We start from the raw sequence: 23,852 nt of genomic DNA on the forward strand, positions 1-23,852 counted from the left end.
CGGAGGACGGTACCACGTCGGCACATCCCTGTTTGTTGACGGTGTTGTTTGGTCAAACACGTTCCTCTGTGGGTGGTGACCTTGGCTCTGGTTATGGGCTCAGAACGAGTGTGGCAGTAATGTCTGTTCTAAGCTCTAAGAGTCTTTCGGCGAGTTCGTGAGCACGGCGTCGGACCCCTCAGGGCTCGTGTCCGCCGAACGCTGGCATCACGCGCGGCACTGGGAGGAGAGTCTGCAAACAAGTCAGTGTTCCCGGTATTTACCTGTCAACATGTCACCAACACGTCCGTGGTTTTCCGAATGACCGCCTTAGCCCCGCAAAAAACGATGACCGGTGAACGGCCATGAAAAGTACCTGTGGTAGCTGACTTACACCAGGAAGCTGCAGGAAGGATAAAGTGGCGCTTTGGTTGATTGGAAACTGCTGCGACCTCCGTTAAGTTCGCAATTGACTTCATAAGGATCCAGGCTGGTACGCATCGGTGAAAACCGCACTGAAGACTTTTGGGTGGTGGCACAGCCACCGTTGATCAATGTGCAGGAGGTAAAGAATAAGTTGGAGCACCAAAGACAAAGCACAACTTGATCAAATAAATATCTAAATAGGCGATGCCGTGGGGATGAGCGGTCAGTAGGTGGTGAATACCGCGATTGGACATTTGCGGTCCCGCTCAGGCCGTCTCTGTCTGCCTGACGCCCCAAGTAAAGGTGGCAGAGCCAAGAGAGAGAACAGAGGAGTGTTTTGAGTTGATGTGTGGCCAGCACCAAATTTTCACCCGGTTGGACCAACCTCCAAACTGTCTGCCGGCGTGACAGCCTGCCGTGTCTCGCGAGGAGGTACCGGTTGAAAGATCGTCGCCGTCTTAACCGCGTGGGCCTCGTTGATGCCCTCCACTCTCCTCAGCGCGCAGCGGGGTCCGGGGGAAAAAAAAACCCCAAAAAACGGCGAGCCGGAAAGCAGGTGGCGCCGTGGATCGCGGGAGATCCCGATCCGTGGATCAACGAGGTGTTTCATTGCATTTCGAGCAAAGCTTTGTTGCCTATCGGTCCGCCCCGACACGTGCGGTACGGTCACAGAGACGTGATCGAGCCGCTGCGGTGCATCGGCGTCGCCGCTGTTTTGTCACCTTGCAGATTGACCTGGACTCATCCGCACGTCCTGCTGCGTCGCCGTGAACACAATTCATCAGCCGGTTTGGAGAGCTTGCATCTCATTAGAGCGTGTTTGATCCAGCTCCCATCCAACCCCCGTTGGCTGGATGGATTACTGGACCTGAACACTGACTTGTGTTTGGAAGTTGACTTCAGCTGTTGGCTGAGATGGTTCCTGTGGCCGTCTCCCCAAGCCGCTTAACCCGGCTCCTATCAAAGCCGCTCCCGTCGCCGCCGTTCGCGGCCCGCAGCGCTGACTCGGCCCGGGCGCCACGTCGTGTTCCTTTTTCCCCCCTATCTCTTTCATGTGGCCATGCCATTTTTTTTCCCTTCTTCCTCCCACCTTGCGTCTCCTCGCGCACCTCCGCCCCGCGGGGCCGGGACGCACCTCCGGTTACCGCGCCCGCCGCCCCTTTCCGGCCGGGGAGGCCCGGGCGGTGTGACCGCGCCCGATCCTGCGCCCTCTTTGCCATCGCACACTCCTGCGCCCCCGGCCCCTTCCCCTCCCTCCCTCCCTCCCTCCCTCCGTCGCTCTGCTTTTGAATCAAAGGCTGGCGTAGCTTATACACACTTAAGCCTCGCTTTAAAAAAGGGGGTGTGTGGGGGAGAAAAAAAACCTATACTTCTTTTTTTTTTTCTCCTCTCCCTTCTTCAGCTGGAAAACATGTTTAAATATTTAGCACCTATATTCACAGCTGTTTGACACTTGTAATTCCTCATCTTACAAGTCCCAAACAAACGGCGAGGAAGATCACACAGTCACTCTGAAACACAGCTGTCATCATTATTCACTTTGACTCCCCCCACCACCCCATCCCCCCACCCCTAGCCTTATTGAAATAATAAGGAAATCATCTGAACTTTGGAAAATGGTGATAGTAACCGTCTGTGTTTGATATTGAAAAAAGGCAGGAAAAAAAATGGATGCAAGAGATTTCTTTTGAGCTGCAGCTGCATTGTAGCGGGGGCTCCCTGTTAATAACTTACAACTGAAGAGTGTTTCTTGACGCCAAAAAGCACAACAAAAAAACACAATTTTCCATGGTTCCTAAGAAGGCCTTTGTTCAAAATGTAGGTGTCAGATGAAAAGGCATACATGCATACGCGGTGCGGGCGAGGCTGCGCGCGCTCTCACGGATGCACAATATTTATCGTGTATTCTGTTTAAATCTTTTGCTCGAACGCTGCGCAGGAGATGATGAGATGCAATTTTGATAAGGACCTTTCATATGGTTTTGTTTTGTTTTTGTTTTGTTATTTATTTTTTTTCCTTTCTTTTCCTCGAGAGAGAGAGAGAGAGAGAGAGAGAGAGAGAGAGAGAGAGAGAGAGAGAGAGAGAGAGAGAGAGAGAGAGAGAGAGAGAGAGAGAGAGAGAGAGAGAGAGAGAGAGAGAGAGAGAGAGAGAGAGAGAGAGAGAGAGAGAGAGAAGCTAAACACAGGGCCGTGTGTGTGAATGCATGCTCGTGCATCATTGTCAATATGGTTATGTCCTAATCTCCCGGCTTCACGCTGCCTTCTATCAGGACGGTGGGGGTCAAGCCTTGATATCTGCAGCTGTAGCTCACGAGGGGACAGACGCCACTTTGCATTTCCCCTCTCACAAAACGCTGACAAGGTTTTATTTCTGGATATTTGCTGATAACTGGTGGATGAAATCCAAGGAGACCACCTGATTTATTTATTTATTTTCTATTTTTTTCCTGCCAACCCGCTGGTGTTTGTGTGTCCGTATGGTTTTGTTTATTTCCGCTTTTTTTTGTCTTCTTTCCTGTTGCCGTGACATTCACATTCTGGAACAAATTTGTTCCCCGAGAAAGCAAGAGTCACCTCATTTCAGATGAGGTTCACCGGCGAGGGGCGGCTCTGCTTGAACGCCGACTGGCGGCACCGGAAGCGCGCCGAGGCGTTTCAGTCTTAATTAATGGTGTTTTGTTTTTCTTCCGTTATTTTTTTACGGTGTCATCCGGAGATCTTTACGTCGTGGCGTTTTTTCTCCCTCCGGGGCCATCCACCGTGTCATTACCGGATCCTCCTTGGCTGAACCCTCAACCTCTCCTTCAGGTTCTGTCATCCTCAAACCTGGGACACGTTATTCTAATGATCACACGCACATACAGTGCCACCGCCAACAGCCTGCCCCCACCCACCCTCCCCCGTCACCACCCCGACTCCCCCCAACCCTGAAAGAAGACGGAACAAGGGAGAAGAGAGATAGAAATTCAGGGGGAGAAAAGCTTTTGAAGTGGCTTTCTGTCGCTAGCTAGTCTGCCGGCCGTCTCCCCGAGACGTGTCACCTTTGCCGAGAGGGAATAGGAAAATCACGTTTCGAATGGTAATGATAACATACTAATCACTGTGGCTCTTTGAAGAGCCCGGGGAGTGCGCTGCTCTGTCAGTATCCTCAGCTGCCTCGCGCTCCCAGCCTCGCGGCGGCTCGGCAGCCCTGGTCTAGGTGCCTTAGCATAAGCATTGCATGTCAGTGCGCTCCCTGCGTCTCAGCCCGTCCGTGGGGGCTCATTAAAAGCCAAAGCCTGGCACCCGTTTTCCCCCCTCGCCGCACAAATACCGCCGCCGGTGGCACGGCCGCTTCCAGCGTTCGCCGCGAACGCCACCGCCGGCGTGGCCTCTCCCTTCCCAGTCTGCCTCCCGCTGGTAGAGGCCGCCCGGATCAATGGATGCGATCGCCTTCATTTCATCCTGAAGTGACATGTACTGCGACTCAGAAACCGTTGAGCTTGATGAGAACTTGCCAATTGATTGGTAAAATGTTGTGCTGTTTCAACTCAGTGTGACTCAAGATGTGGATCACGGCACATCTAAAGTCCAGCCAGCCACTCGTTCCATGTTTTATCTCCTGCCACAGGAAATAAATAACACTTAACGGAAGGTGAGGAAAGCGACACAATACAATAAAGTCTGAATGAAATGAAATGGTTTCCAGAACGTCTTTATTTTTGGCTGCTTCTTCCAAAACAATTGGACAATTTAAGGTGTATTTACCTTGTTAACCTTTTGGAAGCTCCCTAAATACAACTTGTATGAAAGCAGTGTGCATGGATGGAAAAATACAAAAAAAAAAAATGGTCAAAGATAAAATCGAGCTCCAGGTGAATCGATGCTTTCCTCTTTCCTCCTCCTGTCCCTGCTTACCACTCTGCTTTCTACCAGCGGGCTGTGTCTCCACCCACCCATCCTCTCATCCCTCCATCCGCTGCTGCCACCCCGTTAACTATTAAAAAGTATCACTGCAATTTTAAATGACATCTGTCAACCGCAAGAAGAAACTGGGAGCCAGGGAAAGAAAGGAGTGCAGAGGGTTTCTTTCTCTCTCTCTCCTTCCCTCTCTCCCTCTTTCCTTTTCCGCTCTCTGATTGTCAAACTTTCAAAAAGTGTGTCGTCTTATTTTTATTTTTTTTTTCCCCTCCTCTCTCCCTCTCCATTTTTCATTTCCTCTGAGTGATTAGCTGGAGCACATTTTTGACAGCTTAACCAGAAGTGAAGCCCTGCTCCCCCCTCGCCCAAACTCATGTGGCGCTCCGCAGCCCCCGTTTCCACCGTCAGGCTTGTCATTCATCTGCTTGTTTTTCGAGTGTCAAGTTTGAGTCGCATCACATCGCCTGCTTAACCTCGCAAATTCGGAGGGTCACCAGTACACGCAGGCTACTGTATTTAGACCATTTTATCGTACGGCAGTCGTTTGGTTTTTTAGTTCGGTTGACCACAGTGACGCCAAGTCGGGACCCTTTTTTGGAGAGGTCGAGACCTGTTTCTATGGTGAATGTGTGTTGCTAAACCCGACACGCATGCATGTTAAATCATTAACTGACCTTATGTAGTGTTATACCTCGATTTGATAAGCTATAATTGGTATGTGCTTCAAAAAGCCATTTATCTGAGTTGGAATCAGTGCTTCCCACAATCTGGTTGTAAAAGACCAAATTTGAAAGCAGAGAGTTGGAGAAAAAAATAGATTTGTTTCGAAAGCAGTTGTAACTTGTAAATGTCTGCAATTTGACATGTTGGGGTATTCAATGCTGTGATTTAAAATATAATAATTAAAACTGACAGAAATGGGATATTGAGCATGTTGTCTATCCCGGGAAAAACTTTGAATTTTAAGATGCATCCAAAAAAATAATTATGAATGCATCATATGACTCAAATCTAGAGTTTGGTTCAGTTTCACGATTGCAAAAGGAAAAAATGTTTGTCTTGAAATAGAATTCAACCTGAAACTGGAAGCTATATATTTGCTTGGTCTGTCACATGTACTGCAAGATGAATTTATGCACCATCCTGCATATTTAACTGTAAACCCATTTCTCAATTTTGGTTTCCATATGACCACCAAAACGAACACAAGTCTGAGAAGCAAAATAATAAGTAAACATTCAATACATCTCTCTGCACCACGTTCCAAATGATTATGCAAGTGATATTTTTCTCTGATTTCCCTAAATAGTCGATGCAAATGACAGTCAGTATAATTTTCAAGTCATCAACCGTTAGGGTGTAATTTGAATGTTATTGAACAAACCTCCCAATGATAACAGTATTTTTTTCAAAAATAAAAAAACTCAAAATGCACTGTTCCAAATTATTATGCACAACAGAGTTTCAAAACATTTTATAGGTTGTAAAGTACTGAAAATGGTCATTTTTTGAATGTGCAGCATTAGGAGGTGATATTTACTGAAATCAAAAAATATTTCAATCAAAAACATCTTAACAGGCCAAGTTACATGATGACATAGGAACCTTCTTTCATATCACCTTCACTGTTATTGCCTCCATTGAACTTGGGAGTTTTTGGGGAGTTTTTGCTTGAATTTCTTTGCAGGACGTCAGAACAGCCTCCCAGAGCTGCTGTTTTGATGCCAACTGCCTCCACCCTCATAGATCTTTTGCTTGAGGACGTTCCAAAGGTTCTCAATAGGGTGGAGGTCAGGGGAGGATGGGGGCCACACCATGAGTTTCTCTCCTTTTATGCCCATAGCAGCCAATGACACAGAGGTATTCTTTGCAGCATGAGATGGTGCGCTGTCAAGAAGAGAAGAAGAAGAAGAAACAGTCTTTATTTATCACGCAACACACCACACTATAACACATGCTTGCACACACACACACACACACATGCACATGCTTTTGATGGTGGCCGGTGAAATGGATTCTCTGCTTTTGTCCTTCCTCTGGGGGCACAGCCAGGAGCAGTGGGCAGCGTACGTGGACGCGCCCGGGGACCAGGTGATAAATGTCCATTGCTGGTCAGACAATGATGGGTGCATGTTTTTGGTGGGGGTCCTTACTGACGTGAGGTGGAGGAAACCCCATGTGAGCACGGGGAGAACATGCAAACTCCACACAGAAAGGCTCCTTTGGGAGATAACCCACCGGAGCACGGTGCCAACAGCGCCCCAGGCGGGAATCAAACCCAGGACCTTCTTGCTGTGAGGCAGCAGTGCAATGCACTGCGCCACCGTGCCACCTAAAGGACGTTGTCAGGCATGAAGTTGATTTTGCTGCGCAAGGCCCGGTTCTTCTTCTTCTTGTGTCGTGGAAGAAAGTGCTCAGTCACAAACTCTATATACTTTGCCGAGGTCTTTTCCTAAAGGGGCCCACCAGCTCTCTCCCCATGATTCCGGCCCAAAACATGACTCGGCCACCTCCTTGCTGACGTGGCTGCCTCGTTGGGACATGGTGGCCATCCACCAACCATTCCACTACTCCACCCATCTGCACCATCCAGGGTTGCACGGCACTCATCAGTAAACAACACTGTTTGAAAATGAGTCTTCATGTATTTTGCGGTGGCACAGGGTCCCGGCCAGGCCCACTGCAACCCTTTCTGCTTGTGAGCGTTGCTTAGGGGGGGCCCAATAGTAGCTTTTTGCACAACTGAAAGCCTCTGGAGGATCCTACACCTTGAGGTTGGTGGGACTCCAGAGGCACCAGCAGCTTCAAATACCTGTTTGCTGCTTTGTAACGGCATTTTAGCAGCTGCTCTCTTAATCCCATGAATTTGTCTGGCAGAAAGCTTCCTCATTCTGCCTTTATCTGCACCAACCCGTCGTGCTCTGAATCAGCCACAAATCTCTTCACAGTACGATGATCACGCTTAAGTTTTCGTGAAATATCTAATGTTTTCATACCTCGTCCAAGGCACTGCACTATTTGAGGCTTTTCGGCAGCAGAGAGATCCTTTATCTTTCCCATGTTGCTTGAAACCTGTGGCTGTTTAATAATGTGGAACGTCCTTCTAAAGTAGTTTTCCTTGAATTGGGCTCACCTGGCAAAATAATGATCACAGGTGTCTGAGGTTGTGCCCTGAGACACAATACCATCCATGAGTTGAATTGAAAAACAAAACATTAAATGTTTAGGACACTTCAATCCAATTAATTACTAATTATTTGGAACACGGTGTATATGAAGATGTAGATGAGATGCTATATCCGTTGACACTTTTAATGGAAAATTGGCTTCAATACTGCACACACACACACACACACGCACACACACAAGGCATTGAAAGAAAAGCTCACATTCAAACCTGTGAACAAACTCAAGGCCTCCAATTAAGCGATCAGGCCTTTTCTGGCTATGCTTGTCAGTGATGAATTCTGCAGCTCTTGAGGAGAAACGGCAGGTCTTCAGCATATCATAGGAGCTGCTGTAGCATCCATTGATGTTCTCTGCACACTGCACAAAGGCCCGAGCCAGGCACCTTGATACTCACAAACACCCGTGTCTTTGAAAAATGATCAGATTGCTTAATTAATCATTTATGAAACACTGCATTGCTCAATGCGCTCTTGAGCGCTTGAAGCTTTCAATCGGCAACCTTGTCAATTGTTGATCGTTATGAATAAGCCAACATACGGGGGACTCTGTTTTGGCGGTGCGCTGCGGAGTCATACATCAAGAATTACTGTTTTCACCGCGCTGTCGTTTTCAAGCCGTCCAACCCCCCCGCGGTTTGAGCGGCGCGGGCCAGCCGGGTGTAAACGGAAGGCAAATGACCTCCCCCTTTTACCTGGGTGCGGCCGCTTCACGGGTCGAGCCGCACTCGTCGCCGACGCCGTCGGGCGCCGCCGGCCCTCTGTGCGGCGGGAGGTTTGGTAAACCTCATGGTTCATGACTGCGGTTCTGTACGTCTGTACGCTCGGTTTCTGCGAGAGCTCGTCGTAGAAAGGTTTCCAGGTTTCCAGGTCACTCGCCCCAACGATAAATGCGGCGGAGGTTCTGTGAACAAATGGGGTCATAAATACATGTTTAGTTGAATTTGTGTTGGTCAAGGATGTTGATGGAGACCAGGCTCCCCACTAATGAACTCTGCCGTGTTTATCTTCTCTATTTCAGTCAATCAATGGGAGCAATTTGGCCGATTGGGAGTTGCGTCAGTTCTTCAGTTAGGAAGCCAGAACCTTGATGGGTGGAATAATGTTTGTGTGATAATTACAGTTTTACTGACTGGGTGAGAATGAGAGGCCCTTAAAGGGTCCCGTATGAAAAACTCACTTGTTCAGTGCTTGTGCACACACATATAGGTCTAGTCTTTTTCAGAAAACTTGTAATGAAATAAGCGGTTCAGATTTGCAGCCCTTATTTACATGATTTTGGAGTTCAGTAGACTTGGATGGAACGGCCCTCCATCTGAGAGTTACTCCACCCGCGGCTGGAGAATAATAATGCTAATAATAATGATAACAATAATAATAATAATAATAATAATTATAAAAAGTGCAGCTGGGAAGACCAGCACAAATCTTTTAAGAGAAAGAGGTATTAATGCCAACTGTCCGTGAAGAAAGTGCAGACGACGGATGTCTAAGTATTTAAAAACTAATTCTGCTGTGTATTTCTTTCTTAAAAAAAACAAATAAATAATGCAGTACGCCGTAGAAGGACTGTACGGTGTGGTACGTGATTCACTCTTCGCATCTCCAAAAAGAACAATAATAATAGTGTGTTTGTATTGTAGATGTATTTTATTTATTTTATTTTATTTATTTTCTCGATGTTTACATCAAGCAAAAAAACCCACAGGCCGTGTCCCCGGTGCGACTTCCGTGCCCCCCACAAGCTTGAGACACGGCGACGACAGTCAGAACAAACTTTAAAAAGAGGCCTTGTAGGTCTGATATGAGTGAAGACCCAGACACTTGGATCGTTTATTCCTCGCCTCAAATTTGTTCAGAAACAGATTTTGGTGGAAAGAGGAGGTGAAATCTGTGAAGGTTTACGGACTAAATACAACGGAAGTAAATATCAGACCCCACTGGCCTCGCAGACCCCAGAGCTCAAACTGTGCTCAGACCCCATTGGCTCACAGAACTAGGGGCCTGGCGGCTCGTTTACATGTAGAGCGGCACACGCTGGAGCAGCCTTGGTGAGCTGGAGGGCCGTAGAGGCATGTTACAATGACTAGAATGCATAATCTGTGTGTGGTGAGTGGTATTTTCAGCAAAAACAAAAAAAATTCAAAAACCTGCTTCGGGCACCTTGGAGACCTGTATTAACTTGTTGAGGAGCGTAATAGGTCCACTTTAATTAAAAGCCCGCTTAATTAAACGGTTCCCGTTTTCACGGCCCGAGCTTTGGCGGGAATCCACTTTCCGGCGTGCGCCCGGCACGAGCACACGCCCCGGCGTTCCATCATAACCGTGACGCCGGGATGCCACCAGCGGCGGATGTCTGACAACGCCGACGGCTTCCTCTGAAACGTGTCCCAGCCTTCTCCATCATATTGTTTTGGGGGTGGGGGGGTTGTCTTGTTTGTTTGTTTCGCTATCTCGATTATTTATTTGTGTGTGTGTGTGTGTGTGTGTGTGTGTGTGTGTGTGTGTGTGTGTGTGTGTGTGTGTGTGTGTGTTTATTTTATTCCCCCCCCCCCTTCCCATTTGTTGCAGAGAGCACATCTGTTGGACAACACAGAGAAGCTGGAAAGGTCATCGCGGAGACTGGAGGCAGGCTACCAGATAGCGGTTGAAACCGGTGCGTACTCCATTTCGGGATTGGTTCGGGAAGGGGGGTGGCGGGGGCGGGGGGGGGGGGGTAAGATAGTGGTGAGGACGGCAAATTGTCTTGCTCATGTGCAAGGTGTGTGTGTGCGTGTGGGAGGGGGAGAGAGGGGGGAAAAAAAGAAAAAAAACAGCCTCCTCGCCTTGACGACTGGTGACATTTTCAGGAACACATCAAAGGCGAGGCAGGCAGGGAGAGAGAGAGGTGTACGGGCGACAGATCGGGCGGCGCTCCTCCTTTCTCTGCTCCCCAAGAAAATTCATGCATTTTTTCAGCTCTGTGTGTGTGTGTGTGTGTGTGTGTGTGTGTGTGTGTGTGTGTGTGTGTGTGTGTGTGTGTGTGTGTGTGTGTGTGTGTGTGTGTGTGTGTGTGTGTGTGTGTGTGTGTGTGTGTGTGTGTGTGTGTTAGCCTGTGTTTGTACGAGTGTGTTGGTGCATGTGTGTGTTGGTGCGTGTGTGTGTTGGTGTGTGTGTTAGCCTGTGTTTGTACGAGTGTGGGTGTGTGTGCGTGGTGGGGGGGTGTATGCATGTGGGTTTTTTTTATTTTTGTTTTTTTGTTTTTTTTTGTAGAGCGCAGGCAGACAGGGGGTCGATGGAAATAAACAATGTCAGCGTTCCTCCAGAAGTTCCTAATTCAGAGAGCGAGAGCGAAAGAAGGAAGGAAAGAAAAAAAAAAAAAAACAGAACAGTAATATCACTTTCTAAATAAACCGCCCATAAAAAAAAAAACCTCCAAAAAAAAAAAAAAAAGCCCAGACGCACACACAAATAATGTTTCCCTCTCATTATCAAGGTGAGTTTTTATCTTTAAATAGGAAAAAGGCTCATTTGGAACTTAAATAGATTTAACCAGTTAGCATATTTTTTCCTCCTGTCTTGCTTCCTGACAGTCCCCACATTATTGAGGCGCAGTGTATTCCTCAGAGAGGTATCAAAGCTCATTCTTGAAGTATCAACCGGCTTCCTCTGGCTTCCGCTGTAGTTTTGAGAAAGTTTGTCAATTTACACTATAATGGGGAGGTGGCTGCCGCGCACGACATCGACAGATTTAATAATTCAACTCAAGGAAGAGGGCGGCGCGCCGACCACTTGCGTTTGATGTTCTCTGTACGCCGCATTCGCAAAAAAAATTCATAAATACAATCTGCATTCTCTGCTTAAAAATGTCGTTTCATACGTCTCTGATGATCCGGCGGCACGGCACCATCCGCGGGTTCCTTCGCCGCGCCGGAATTCTACGACAGCCGAGGTTTCCCTTTCCCCCTCCGTTCTCTCTTCTTCTTCTTCTTCTTCTTCTTTAATTCCGTTCAGCCGCGCCTCTCGCTCGAGTGGCTTGTTTTTGATGATCTGTCACACGGGTCGCACCGGTGTCAAAGAGGCGGGCCGGGGGCCTGGCGGCGGCCCGCGCCGGCCAGGTCCGGTGGCCGGCCAGGCCGCGCGACCCCTGACCGCCGTGCGGCCAGCGGCCGCCCCCTCCGCTGTGCGCACGGCCGGCCGAGAACAATGGCCGTTTATCCCGCCCCTGCGCCCGCCATGGGGAGTGCCCCCGTGTGTTTAATCCGCTGTCGATATCGACTCCACGCTCGGACGCACAACCTGAAATGGCGGCGGCGTTGGGGAGACCCGACGCCACATGCGCCTCGGCTTTGTTTGGCGAGGTCCCGGATTCCGCCGACATCAAGCGGCTTTATTCATCCGCATGCCGTCTGTGTTTCGACGGGACCTCTGATCGGGCCTATCGCCCAGTCCATGTGGTCATTAATTTAGAATATTTGTCCCCCAAACCAAAGTGTGCGTTTGCTCCCGTGGGTCGTCCTTCCAGACGTAGGAAGCTCTCCTTCGCCGAGGTCGCCGTCCTAGCGCCGTCCACAGCAGGTACGCGCCGGAGCGGAGAAGGCGGCGGCGGCGTTCGCTTTCATCGTCCAACAGTACGGTCCTCGGCCGCATTTACCGCGTTTTAGCTCCTTCTCCTCCTCCACAAACATGTCCAAACACACGTATGAATGCGTGTAGAAACATCAACAGCACACACTCCTGGATTTATTCCACATGACATTGGGAAAGGTTGAGCTTTGAGTTTTCGGAGCTCGGAGTTGTGTTATCCGCGGAGGTTAAACTGGAATAATTAAAGCCTTTTCCCAATCAGACCTCTCTCCAGACACGCTGTTCATAGTTTCCCCCCCTTACACTAAACCTCATCTCTCCTCGGAGACATCTGAGAGCCACGTTTTTTTTGGCAAAGTGCAGTTAAGCATCGTTATTTCGCGTAATTCAAAGTTGCATTGGGAAACGGGCGACGACACGGGGGCCCCCGTAACAACTATAATTGACCAAAAGTGTGGAGAGAAACTTCGAGACGTTTCATTTTCAAAGAGGTAGCTCTTCAACAAAGAACATTGCGTTGCAGTTTTTTCTTTTTATTTATTTATCTTTCCCCGCCCAACAGCCCTTCTCTGAAACACCGACCACATCTCTCTTAATGACCGGGCGCCAGAGATCCGGGGCGCTGCCGGGTCACGCCTAAGGAAGGGGGAAAGGAGCCTCTTTTAGCTCTGGTAAAATAGAGATTTCTATTTATTTCACTGTTTCTCTCCCCGACGTCCTGGCCGCGTTTAGCGCCCACAAAGGGTTGCCAAAAGCGGTGCGAGCCCTCGGCGGCATGAAGAGGACGCCCCGCGGACGCACGGAGCTATTTACCGCACGCACCCTCTCCACGCCGGCCCGCGCCGTTTGCCTCATAAATAAAGTATAGATCTTCATTAGTTCACAGCGCCGGCTTGAAAGCGGGCGCGCAGACAAGAGGGCTAGCCCCGCTGAAGAGGCGCCCAAATACAGTAGGAGGGCCAATTTAGAGGAGTTTGAGTCAGGGGGCCGTCTGAGGAGCCCAAAACGTCGAGGCAGGGCCGGGGTCCGATCAAAGGCTCGTCAAATTTTTGGGGCCCGGGCCGTCGAGCCGTGTTCCGCTGAAGGGGCGGGGACTCCTTACCAGCCCCAGGCTTCCTGCAAATGAACGTTATATGATTTTGTTGTTGTTGAGATCCTGCAGCCAACACGTTTGTTATTGATTTTGAAATTGACTTTTAGCCATCACTGTGTGTTTTTTCCCATTTGTCAAACTACGAACAACAAACACTTCAAAACTTTGCTGGTTCATCAAAATATGTTTCCCCACTTGGTTCTGTATTTACCACCCTGAAATCACAAACAAACTATTGAAAAAAAAATTGGGGGGGGGGCGCAGCCTCTTTCTATTGAAGGACTTTTTTATTGTTTTGCGACAACGATCTTCTTCCTGTGGCCCTGCGTGAGATCGTCCAATGATTTGTGTCGAAACGGACACGGTGTGTGATGAGCGTCCTGTTTCCATGGTTATGATCCACTGAAGACGTGGACAGATTAGTTTTGTAATTTCACACACACGGTGCTCCACGATGAGGCTCAATTCGATGTCATTAAATGCCCTTGTTTTGGTTACGGCATTTGATCTGCAGCTTGTGGGGCCACTTGATCGGGATTGTTATTCAGCTTTATGCCTGCCAAAAAAAACAAAAACACACCAAAAAGAACAAAACAAAACATGTCGATGATGCTTTTTGACCCGCGCCCCCTCCCCCAGTATGATACCAGTTCACCTGCTCAGTCCCACTCGGGTGTCACTAAAAGATTGCTAACTGAAAACCTTATATTTCTTCCCCTCGCCACCCACTCGGCTCGCTCTCTCTCATATACACACACACACACACACACACACACACACACACACACACACACACACACACACACACACACACACACACACACACACACACACACACACACACGTGCAAACAAAGCGACGGACAGGCAAGCTCTGCTTTTTCTCGAAGACACCCTTCCCCGGGCCCAGGGGCCCCTGCATTTTCTGGGGGGGGCGGGCAATCGATGGTGCGGTACGAAAACAGCTCATTAGAGATTGATTTCAGCCCCATTTAGATAAGCAGAGCGGGTCGGGGCCCCGGCCCCCGGGGGCCTCGGCGATCCAAAGTTCACGGTGAGCCAGGTAGAGTGCGGCACCGCAGGCCATCAACTTTATTAGCGCTGAGATAAGCTGATTAGAGCTTGCCAATCAGAGGTGCCAGTGACTCAATCCACATCCAGGGGCCTCCCTCCCTCTCTCTCTCTCTCTCTCTCTCTCTCTCTCTCTCTCTCTCTCTCTCTCTCCCTCTCTCCCTCCCTCCCTCTCTCTCTCTCTCTCTCTCTCTCTCTCTCTCTCTCTCTCTCTCTCTCCTCTCCCTCTCTCTCTCTCTCTCTCTCTCTCTCTCTCTCTCTCTCTCTCTCTCTCTCTCTCGTACTCCTGCCATCTCCCCGTTTTTTGATAAATCATTGAAGCGGCCGACAAAGCAGCAGCCATCGCCGGGCGCGGCTAAGCAGCCCTGCAGTTGTCACCAAGGCAGACGCGCGAGGACCCTGTGATGATGTGACGACTGTATTAAAGAGTACATCAATTTGTTTTAGAGCGGTTTGATTTCCCACCGCGGTGCCATTAAATGCAGGCGGGGCTGTGGGGGCAGGGGCGCGGTGGGGGGGGGGCGGCGTCATCGGAACACGACTCCAGCGACGGCGGGACGGCGGAGGAAAATAAATAAATAGATAAACGGGCGAGAGGGAGGGGAAATAAATAAATAAGTTTTGTAAACATTTAGCTCATGGCTGCCGTTTGAAGCGCGGCGTGGCTTTGAGACTTGCTGCGAGTCCATGGGCGCTGGAGTGGCCTCGTCCCCGGCTCGCTCGCTCGCTCTCTCTCTCTCTCTCTCTCTCTCTCTCTCTATCGCTCCCCCCTCCATCTCGGTCCCTCACTCCTTCTTCTTTTCCTCTCTCTCTCTCTCTCTCTCTCCCCCCCTTTAAAGATCAGACTTTATCGTTCTTTTGGTGCTGGTGCCACCAAAGAGCCACTCGCGCTTCAAATCCTCACAGCAAACACTTAGCAAAATGACATAATAAGTTATATTTAGAAATACCCGGCGCGGGCTATTAATAGGATGCAACGATGATCGGGTAAATTTTCGCTTGTGTTATTTTTTGCTTGGACGATATTTAACTCTTAATAATAATACCGTTAATGATAGTAATAATCATATGACCTTTTAAAAAAACAAAATGTTTTCTACAAAACAAAATATGGAATTATCAAAAAAAAGAAAAGTAATAAAAATGAATAATTAAAGGTGCTTTTTATTGTTTTTGTTCATTATAGCTATTGCCATTTTTTTTTTTAAAGTGTGCTGTCCGCTATCGATATTCATGTATGATCCAATTATAGACCACATCAACTATTTATTCTGCTTTATCTAAATAAGGTCAATTCTAAATGCTTAAATTGTAAAAAAATAAATAAATGTTTTTTTAAAATGTAATGTAAAATATTTTAAAAGTTTAAATAATTTGTATTTGTGCACAAGACGAAAACCTCTATATTACATGAAATAATGATTCTAATAATATCAACCCTTTTTAGTGTGTAATTGTAAACACTCCTCGTATAATAAAGTCAGGGTGTATAAGCTAATGCATAAATGAGCCGTATAATTCCATATAGAGGGATTTTCCCCTTTCTTCCCGTGTACAACCACATCCTCTTTCCACTTCATTTATAGTTTATTCACTCTGTTCTACAATGTAGTTTGAATATTTCAGCCATTTCTTTTTTCATTTCTATTTCATAAGGACAGTTTGCTAAAGTGGATTTCCTGGAGGTATAGCATAATAAATAGCTTGGTTTTTTTTACGTTTTTTTTTTTTTATAGGCCGCTGAAATCTGAATGTTGCATTGTGTTTCAAAAAGAATACCAAGCCATTTGATAATTGTTTGATTAATGGGGCCGCGAGCCGAGCCGTTAATATTTCACAGCTTGAGGGTTGAACCGAGGAGACTTTTTCTATCGAATTCATTTTTAAGGAAAAGTGTATTTTCTCTTTTCGGGAGAGAGAGAGAGAGAGAGAGGGAGAAGAAAATATATGTATATAAAAAAAATAAAATAAAAAAACGGCGAATTAGTTATAGAAGGGAACTCCCCGCCTCCTCTCTCCCCCTCCCCCGGCAGAGTTTAGCTTGAAACTATATTTCCTAAACATATATTTCTCGACGTACAATATTTTCGCTCTCAGAAAATCTACCCACGGTGCAGCTGTTTATCGTAAACCCCCCCTCCGGCGGATGAAAGCCGCCACAATAATGATTTTTTCTCTCCTAATCGGGCCTTGTCAGCACGGCGTCTTATCGTGGAGAGGAAAATGACACCGATCCTATCGAAGAGCCCGGAGTCCGAGTCGGCGCCGCACAGCGCCGCCCGCCCTCCCCCAACACACCACCCCCCCCCCCCCCCCGAACACTCCCCATACACCCCCCAATCACGGCCCGGCCGCGGCCTCGCCATATCTAGCGCCGCCACAAACGGCGGGCGGCGCTTTTTTTTTCATGTGGACTTCAAAAACCGGCGCGAGTCATTAAAATTGCACCCGCGTTCCGGCTGCGGGGATCAGCCGCGCCCGAGCGAAAACGGGGATGTGGGAAGAGGAGACTCGCTAAATGTGCTAATTCCATCCTCACATGTTTACGGCTTAATTTTAATCTGTTTGAGGAAGGAGGAGGAGGGGGGGGGGGGTGTCGATTGGTAAAGGGGGGGGGTTGGGGGCGGGTGGGGAGGGGGGTGTTGGGGCAATGAGAAAGCCTGGTATTGCAATAAATCGCCATTATCTTTGAGACCCTAGGACTCAGCTTCTCCGAGGATTTGGGGGTCCATTGGCAACAGTCTATATCGACGTGCACTGAAAACACTGTTCACGCTTGAATTGCGGTCGCTAAGGTGCAATCTCCAGTTTCAGGCTCCGCAGACAAAAGGCCCCAATCGCACAATGGCCGTGCGAGCATAGTGTCCCTCCATGGGAGAGCTGAACCAACAGACTCGAGTGCGTCTGTGTGTGTGTCTGTGTGTTTGTCTGCGTGCCTGTGTGTGTCGTGTTCGTGTCCGTGTGTGTCTGTGCGCGCGCCCGTTGGCCCTTCGTAGTCGCGGGGCCAATCTTTGTTTTCTCTGTGTATCGGCAGGTGTCTTTATTTATTTCTTCTTTCTCTCTCAACTTATTTTTTTTGGGGGGGGGGGGGGGGGGTCCAAAAATCGCAATGTTAGCTCGAGTTAAGTGGCGCTTCAGCAACAGGAGCCGTATCAGGATCCGGAGAGAGGGGAACGTTTGAGGGAAATGGAAAGTGTTTGGATGCCGTAGATAGACGTGTGTCAGGACTTTCCGATGGAAGAATGAAGCGGCTTCACGTCGGCCCCACGGAGAGCGCCGGGGCAGGGCCGGGGCAGGGCCGGGGCAGGGCCGGGGCAGGGCCGGGGCAGGGCCGGGGCAGGGCCGGGGCAGGGCCGGGGCAGGGCCGGATGGCGGCTGCCGTTGACAGCTTCAGTTTTCCTCCAAAAAAAGGGAAATTGTGGATTATCAAACACAATTTTTTTGGAGTGCTTTGAATTTAAGATTACATTCTCTCATTTTTAAAATATAAAAAAAAATGTCATAAAATAAATAGACATTTATCTATTTATTTTATGACATTTATATATATATATATATATAATATATACTGTATACGTATATATTCTTTTAGCATTTAATGCTAAAATAAAATATATGTATACAGTATATATTATATTTAGATTAGATTAATATTGCATTTACTTTAACAGGTATATATCGTAGATGTATATATTTTAAATGAACATTAAGTATATAGTATAATATATTTTACTGCATAAATTGCCAAATCAGTTTAAATTCTCCTGTGTGTGTGTGTATTCCCTCTGAAATGTTTGTATTTGTTTAAATTGTCTCCTTTTCCTCAAAGCGCTCGACACCTTCCAGTCACTAGATTGTGATATATATATATATATATATATATATATATATATATATATAAAGACTTACTCCCCCCCAACCTTAAGTCGGCTTATTTTTTGATTTATCAATTTTCTTTGCTATTTTTACGTCCCAACAAATATAAAGATCTCCTCCCTCCCCCCCACCGCCTCCCTGCATGTGGGAGAAAACGTGTAGCGTTGACCTCTGGGCGACCCACAGTAAAGAGTTGCGTGTGTGTGTGCGTGCGTGCGTGCGTGCGTGCGTGCGTGCGTGCGTGCGCTTTCTTTTATTTTTTGGTTGTGGGGGGTGTGTTAGAAAAACAGAATAGAGAAGAAGAGAAGAGGGCTCAGACTAGGACTGGGGCGAAGAAGAAACAAAAACAACCAGTTTGAGAAGGAAAGGGGAGAGAGACGAAAGCGAGGACGCCGAGCCCGTGTGCGCTTTCAAGAGACTGAGGTGCTGAGATATTAGACAAAAAAACAAAACAAAACCAAAGGAAACAGGACAGGAGGATATCCCCAATCCAAAAAAAAAAAAAACCAGTAAGAAAATAGAATTAAATAGTATAAGGATTAAAAGAATTAATATAAGGTAAAGGAGGGGCGACGCACCGTGCGTCATTGGACCAACTTTAAAATGTCTGAAAGCATTTTTTAAGGGTTTGGCAATTCAATCATGTCAAAAAAAATTCACAAATGAAGGTGCCAATTTGAAGTAAGTATTATTGATAAATAGATATTGTCGCTCAGTGTTGGAACGCTGTACAGTAAATACATATTGTTTACTTTCCTTGACAGTTTTTTTTTCCTCCCGTGCCGTTTGTGTAGGTTATTATCTGGTATTATCTGCCTGTAATGTAAATATAAATATAAATATATAAGTGTGTGTGTGTGTGTGTGTGTGTGTGTGTGTGTGTGTGTGTGTGTGTATGCATGCATGTTGTGGTTCATTGAGGTAATCAGGCATCTCATTAGAGTGTGAACACACAGTCTCTGGTGCTACAAAGCGCCCCGTCCTCCATGACCAACTTTGATTCTGTCTGGACGCGGCCCCGCGTTCGGCTGCTTTCTCAAATTAGCCGCCAAGGCTGCGGAGCACGTGGCTGGGTGGGGATTAACACCGCACGCAGATAAACAGTTATCGACGAACTTGTTGTTTTCCTTTTTTTTTTTTTTTTTTTGTCGCAACATATGAAATCGTAATTTGTTTTTAAAGCCGAGGAAAAAAAAAAAAAACAAAAAAAAAAAAACCCGGGTGCGGCGATATGATCGCCTTCCATCGAACGGCATTGATCGCGCCATCGGCCGAGTTCCCCTCCAAGACGTTTGATTAAATCTGGGCTTTTCTGTTCATAATTCAAAGGTCAAAACTTTGGTGTGTATTGCACCGTACATTTTAAAATTTAAGGGAGGAGTATAATTCAGCTTGGTAATATTTTAAATTTTTTACCTATTATTGTTTTACATCTTTCAGCGCAACTGTGTAACCACGATTAAATCATCATATGGTGATTCACAAATTTGTAGCTTAAATATTTGAGATGATATGCCAATGTTGTGGTATTGAAGTATTTCAACAATTTTTTTAAATTAACTATTAACTATATTGGCTTGATATCGCACTTTGAATATTAGTGACTTTGAAAAAAAAAGTGTGCTAAATGATGTAATGTATTTGAATATAATGTAATGTAATTACAATAAGTATTTAATTATATAGAAGTGGTTACTCCATACGACAAACAACAAACACGTTTTTAGTTTAGTTTATATGCAGATAACATACATACCAATATTGCCCAGATGTGGATATGTCTATATATATATATATAAATTCATTTATTTATTTAGTTAGTTAGTTGTTTGTTTGTTTGTTTGTTTGTTTGTTTATTTATCTATTTATTTATAATTAATAATGCATGCAGATCATAAATTACATTTATGAATCTAAAAAGCATCATCTGTTTTTCTCTGATATAAAACATACAAAGATAAATACAATACAAAACAGCTCATACTGATCACACTTCCACAAGAATAAAGTTCATTATTCCCTTTTAATTCAGGGGATCTAGCCGATGTCTAAATCAAACACATTCATTTGCTGCCGTTTTAAGTGTTGTTGAAATTGTGTTTGCAGATTAAAAAAGCTAGAAATAATGGTCAGGCAGTAATCCAGCTTTTTTATCTGCTCAGCCATGCAGCTGAGGGGGCAAGGTTGATAAAAGTTGGAGCTTTCTAAATTTAAAGCTACAGTATAGGCTTATAGAGCGGAGAATAGAAAAAACAATAATTACTGCATATAAGCAAATAAGTGTATTTTTTTCATCTGATCTTAAATGAATCCGTTGCCCAAATGAAATGAAAAAATTGGTTTATAGAAAACATTTATTTTAAATTCCTGATTGTAATTAACAAGGTCTCATTGATTATAAGGTTTCTTTTTTATTGCACTATACTTTTAACTAAAATATAATTTTACAATATAATTTACATTTATAATAATTTGATTTATAATTGATGGATTTTTTAAGCGGCTTCATATCAAATATTTGCAATTTGTAATCCTAAAAGAACAGCTATCCTCCCCCGTGTACACAATTAAATATAGTATCGAAGGTACCGAAAACAATTATAGCAAATTACATTTTTGCTTTCCATGAATTATATTTATTATATTCTCCATTTAATTAATTACATTTAATGCAATTAATAAAGATAATACTGCATGCTTAACGCTTTTAATAAAGTATACACAATATTTACATCGAGACCCTACATGTAAATTACAGGTAGCTTATTTACACTTTTCGAAAAATGTTGAAATACCTTTATGAATAAGTAATGGTTGAAAATAAATGTAGGAACACTTTTAATATTACCGCATGAAATCAGCAGTCGGCAAACAGATATCTAGTTTCAAACCAAATGCTCAGCAACCCACACGGTTATTTAAATGATAATTATGTGACCTCATAACTTTGTTTTCTCCAGATAACTCATGCCAGTGCGCTCAGGGCTCAATCCCCGTGTCCTCCGGGTGATCCTCCAGACTGCAGCATTGTCCCCTCTGCGTTGGTCTGGCGGGCCAGGCCGAGCCTCGCGGCGGCCCCCTTCGGCCCCCGCCCCGCAGACCGCCCTTGCTCGGCGCCACTCCCGGCGTTATTTATCATTTACTTCTGTAAATGTGTACATTTGTCGCCATTTCTTTGGCTTAAAACATTTCTGATCGATATCTCCCGTACGTGCGGCGGAGGAAGCATCCCAGCGATCGTTTAAATTGCCCTCTCGCTCTAAATGTATCCTCTTCCCCTGAGGACTGTGCGCGGTCCTGAACGAGGCAACCAAATTGGGCTAAATGCACTCATTAGCCAACCTCCGAACCCCCCCCCGAAACCTCCCGGCACGCAGAGACACACAATTATACTTTACTGTATAAACAAGCTGAAGCACATTAGCCAGCTCCGTCTGTCCCGCCGCAGCGTTTCTTCCCCGGCAGCCCCGCCGAGCGGGCCTCCCTTCTTCTCCTCCCCCGTCAAAGGAGCCCGCTCCTCGGCCTCTCCCCCCCTTCCCCCTGTCAAAGGAGCGGCTCCTCGGTCGCCCCGTGCCCGTCGGACAGGGCGCCCGCCCGCCCAGGACACCCAGGGAACATGAAACGGAGCCAGGCCGAGATGTCAGCTGGTCGGCCCATCTGCCAGTCAGTGGGACGGTAAAGCTTTTGTCCTGGGGGGGTAACCATAGGAGTGCTCTGTGCGTGTGCACGTGGGTTTCTTTTTTTTTTTTGTTATCCTTTCTTTCTCCATCTTTGGCTTTTGTGGCGCACGTCGCCCGTTTTGCCGTTTTTTTAGGCGGAGACGCCTGACTGATGATCCCGTGCTTAAGTTTGCCCGTGGCTCGGCGTGCGTGCGGAAGTGCCGCGGGTGAGAAACAAAGAAGCGACCGAAATGCAAATGTGCACGGCCGTGCTGTCTGTCAAGGTGAGTCCCACTCTGTTGTGTGGAGCAGTTTTGGACGGCACACATTTCAGATTTGTATACCATCAAAAAATTGTCTTTGGCAATCCGAGAACTTAATTGGTCTCATTCCAAATCTCCCCCTCATTTTATATGGAAATCACAGCCGGTCGTGCACTCGTCAGAATTTTAAATTACTTGTGCAGCGTCTCTCTCTCTCTCTCTCTCTCCCCCTCCGTCCCTCGCGCGCCCCCCCCAATCAACAACACAAACGCTCTGTCTCTTATAGAAATTAAACGTGGTGTTGACTCGACGGCGAGCCGCCTTCCTGAAGCGAAAGGGAATATAAAAAGCCAAATTCCACCGGTGCATTCTAGCGTTCGGTAGATAGGCTGCGCCCTTGAGCTGCCGATGAAGGGAAAGGCTGCCCGGGCTCCATCTGCAGAGGGAGGCTAAGTGGGGGGGCTCTCACATTCACACACACACACGCACGCACGTACGCACGCACGTACGCACGCACGTACGCGCGCGGTTTGTCTTTGGACAGGTCTGTGTGAGACTAAGAGTTCCTGAAAAGAATGTGCGGCCGGGAGGAACTTATTTATTTTCCACCTTATTCTGTTCTTGTGTTTGTGCAGATGGAGAATATCGACATAACGTTAGGAAGGACGGGTCCTCATGCCATGGATCCACTCACAATCATACCTTGAGCATATATCAAATATAATTTGTTTAATATAATATTTAAAATACAAATATTCAAACAAGGTGATGATAAAATGAAAGGAACGGAAGAAACATAAGAGGCGTAATGAATTATACAGATGTAGATGCAGGACACATAATAACACACATTTCCAACATAAGGAGAATTAAAAGGATTTGTTTGATGACACAATAAGAAATATGTGTGCGATGACATGGTTACGGGATCAATATCAAAATTTGTTCATGAGCATTAAGTCCTGAGGAAAGGCTGCAAGATATATATATATATATATATATATATATATATATATATATATATATATATATATATATATATATATTTATATTTATATACATGCATGGTGGAAGTCCTACAGGGCTGATGTAGGCACAGTGCCGCAGCGCCGCGTCCTCCCCTAGCCGGGCTGTGATCTCGGTCCTCCTCGCTCTTCAATCGGGGCCCACTGCCGCGTACGGTGCCGGCTCGCAGCTTTTCAAGCCGCTTGCAAGGGACTGGCTAACGTGGCCTGAGGGACGCTCCCCTCGGTCCGTCTCCGCTCGGGTTTTGATGTGAAGATGTGTCTAGTTAGGACCACGGCGATGTAGATGTTCCTAATATCTGCCTCTGATATCGGGGATGTGCTTCTTTTTATGCCGCTAAACTGAACCGCGACTGGAGCGGCTCCACTTTAGCGGACGTTTCAACCCACCGCGCTGCGGAACGACGCGCTCTGTCCTTCTTCCGGAGTTTAACTTTGCTTCTCTCACTTGAAACGGGTTTATTTTGTTAAATGGCATTAGAAATGAAAAGTATTCGACCCGTATTTTCCTCAACCTTCTAGTTGTTGTTTTTTTGTTTTCTGACCTCCTCAACCGTGGGAGCGTAAACATGAGGGAAAACTTGTGGCCGCCATTATTTTATGGCCGTTCAGTTATTCTCGAGCTGTGTTCTGTTTTTTTTTTAGTTTTTTTTTTATATTATTATTTTTTCCCCCTCTGTGATGTCACGTTGAACTTACACACCTGCATCGGGGGGTTTTTTTTTCACTTGAAAAGCGCAGCCTCTTCCAATTTCCAGATTTCCCATATTCACGGATAAGCTGAGCAGACAAAAGCCAGGCAGCGTTCAA

General features: G+C 46.5%; 1 protein-coding gene across 2 annotated transcripts in view; it reads left to right on the forward strand.

The window, feature by feature from the left end:
- vti1a (vesicle transport through interaction with t-SNAREs 1A) overlaps positions 1-23,852 on the forward strand; it is a 161,917-nt gene that overhangs the window by 37,836 nt on the left and 100,229 nt on the right. For both annotated transcript variants that reach the window (XM_080021521.1, XM_080021522.1), the window contains exon 5: positions 10,062-10,146. In XM_080021521.1, the coding sequence (XP_079877647.1) occupies positions 10,062-10,146 (85 nt within the window). The remainder of the gene's footprint in view (positions 1-10,061; positions 10,147-23,852) is intronic.

The sequence above is a fragment of the Zeus faber genome (genome assembly GCF_960531495.2).
Source record: "Zeus faber genome assembly, chromosome: 20".
In the NCBI taxonomy this organism is placed as follows: Eukaryota; Metazoa; Chordata; class Actinopteri; order Zeiformes; family Zeidae; genus Zeus; species Zeus faber.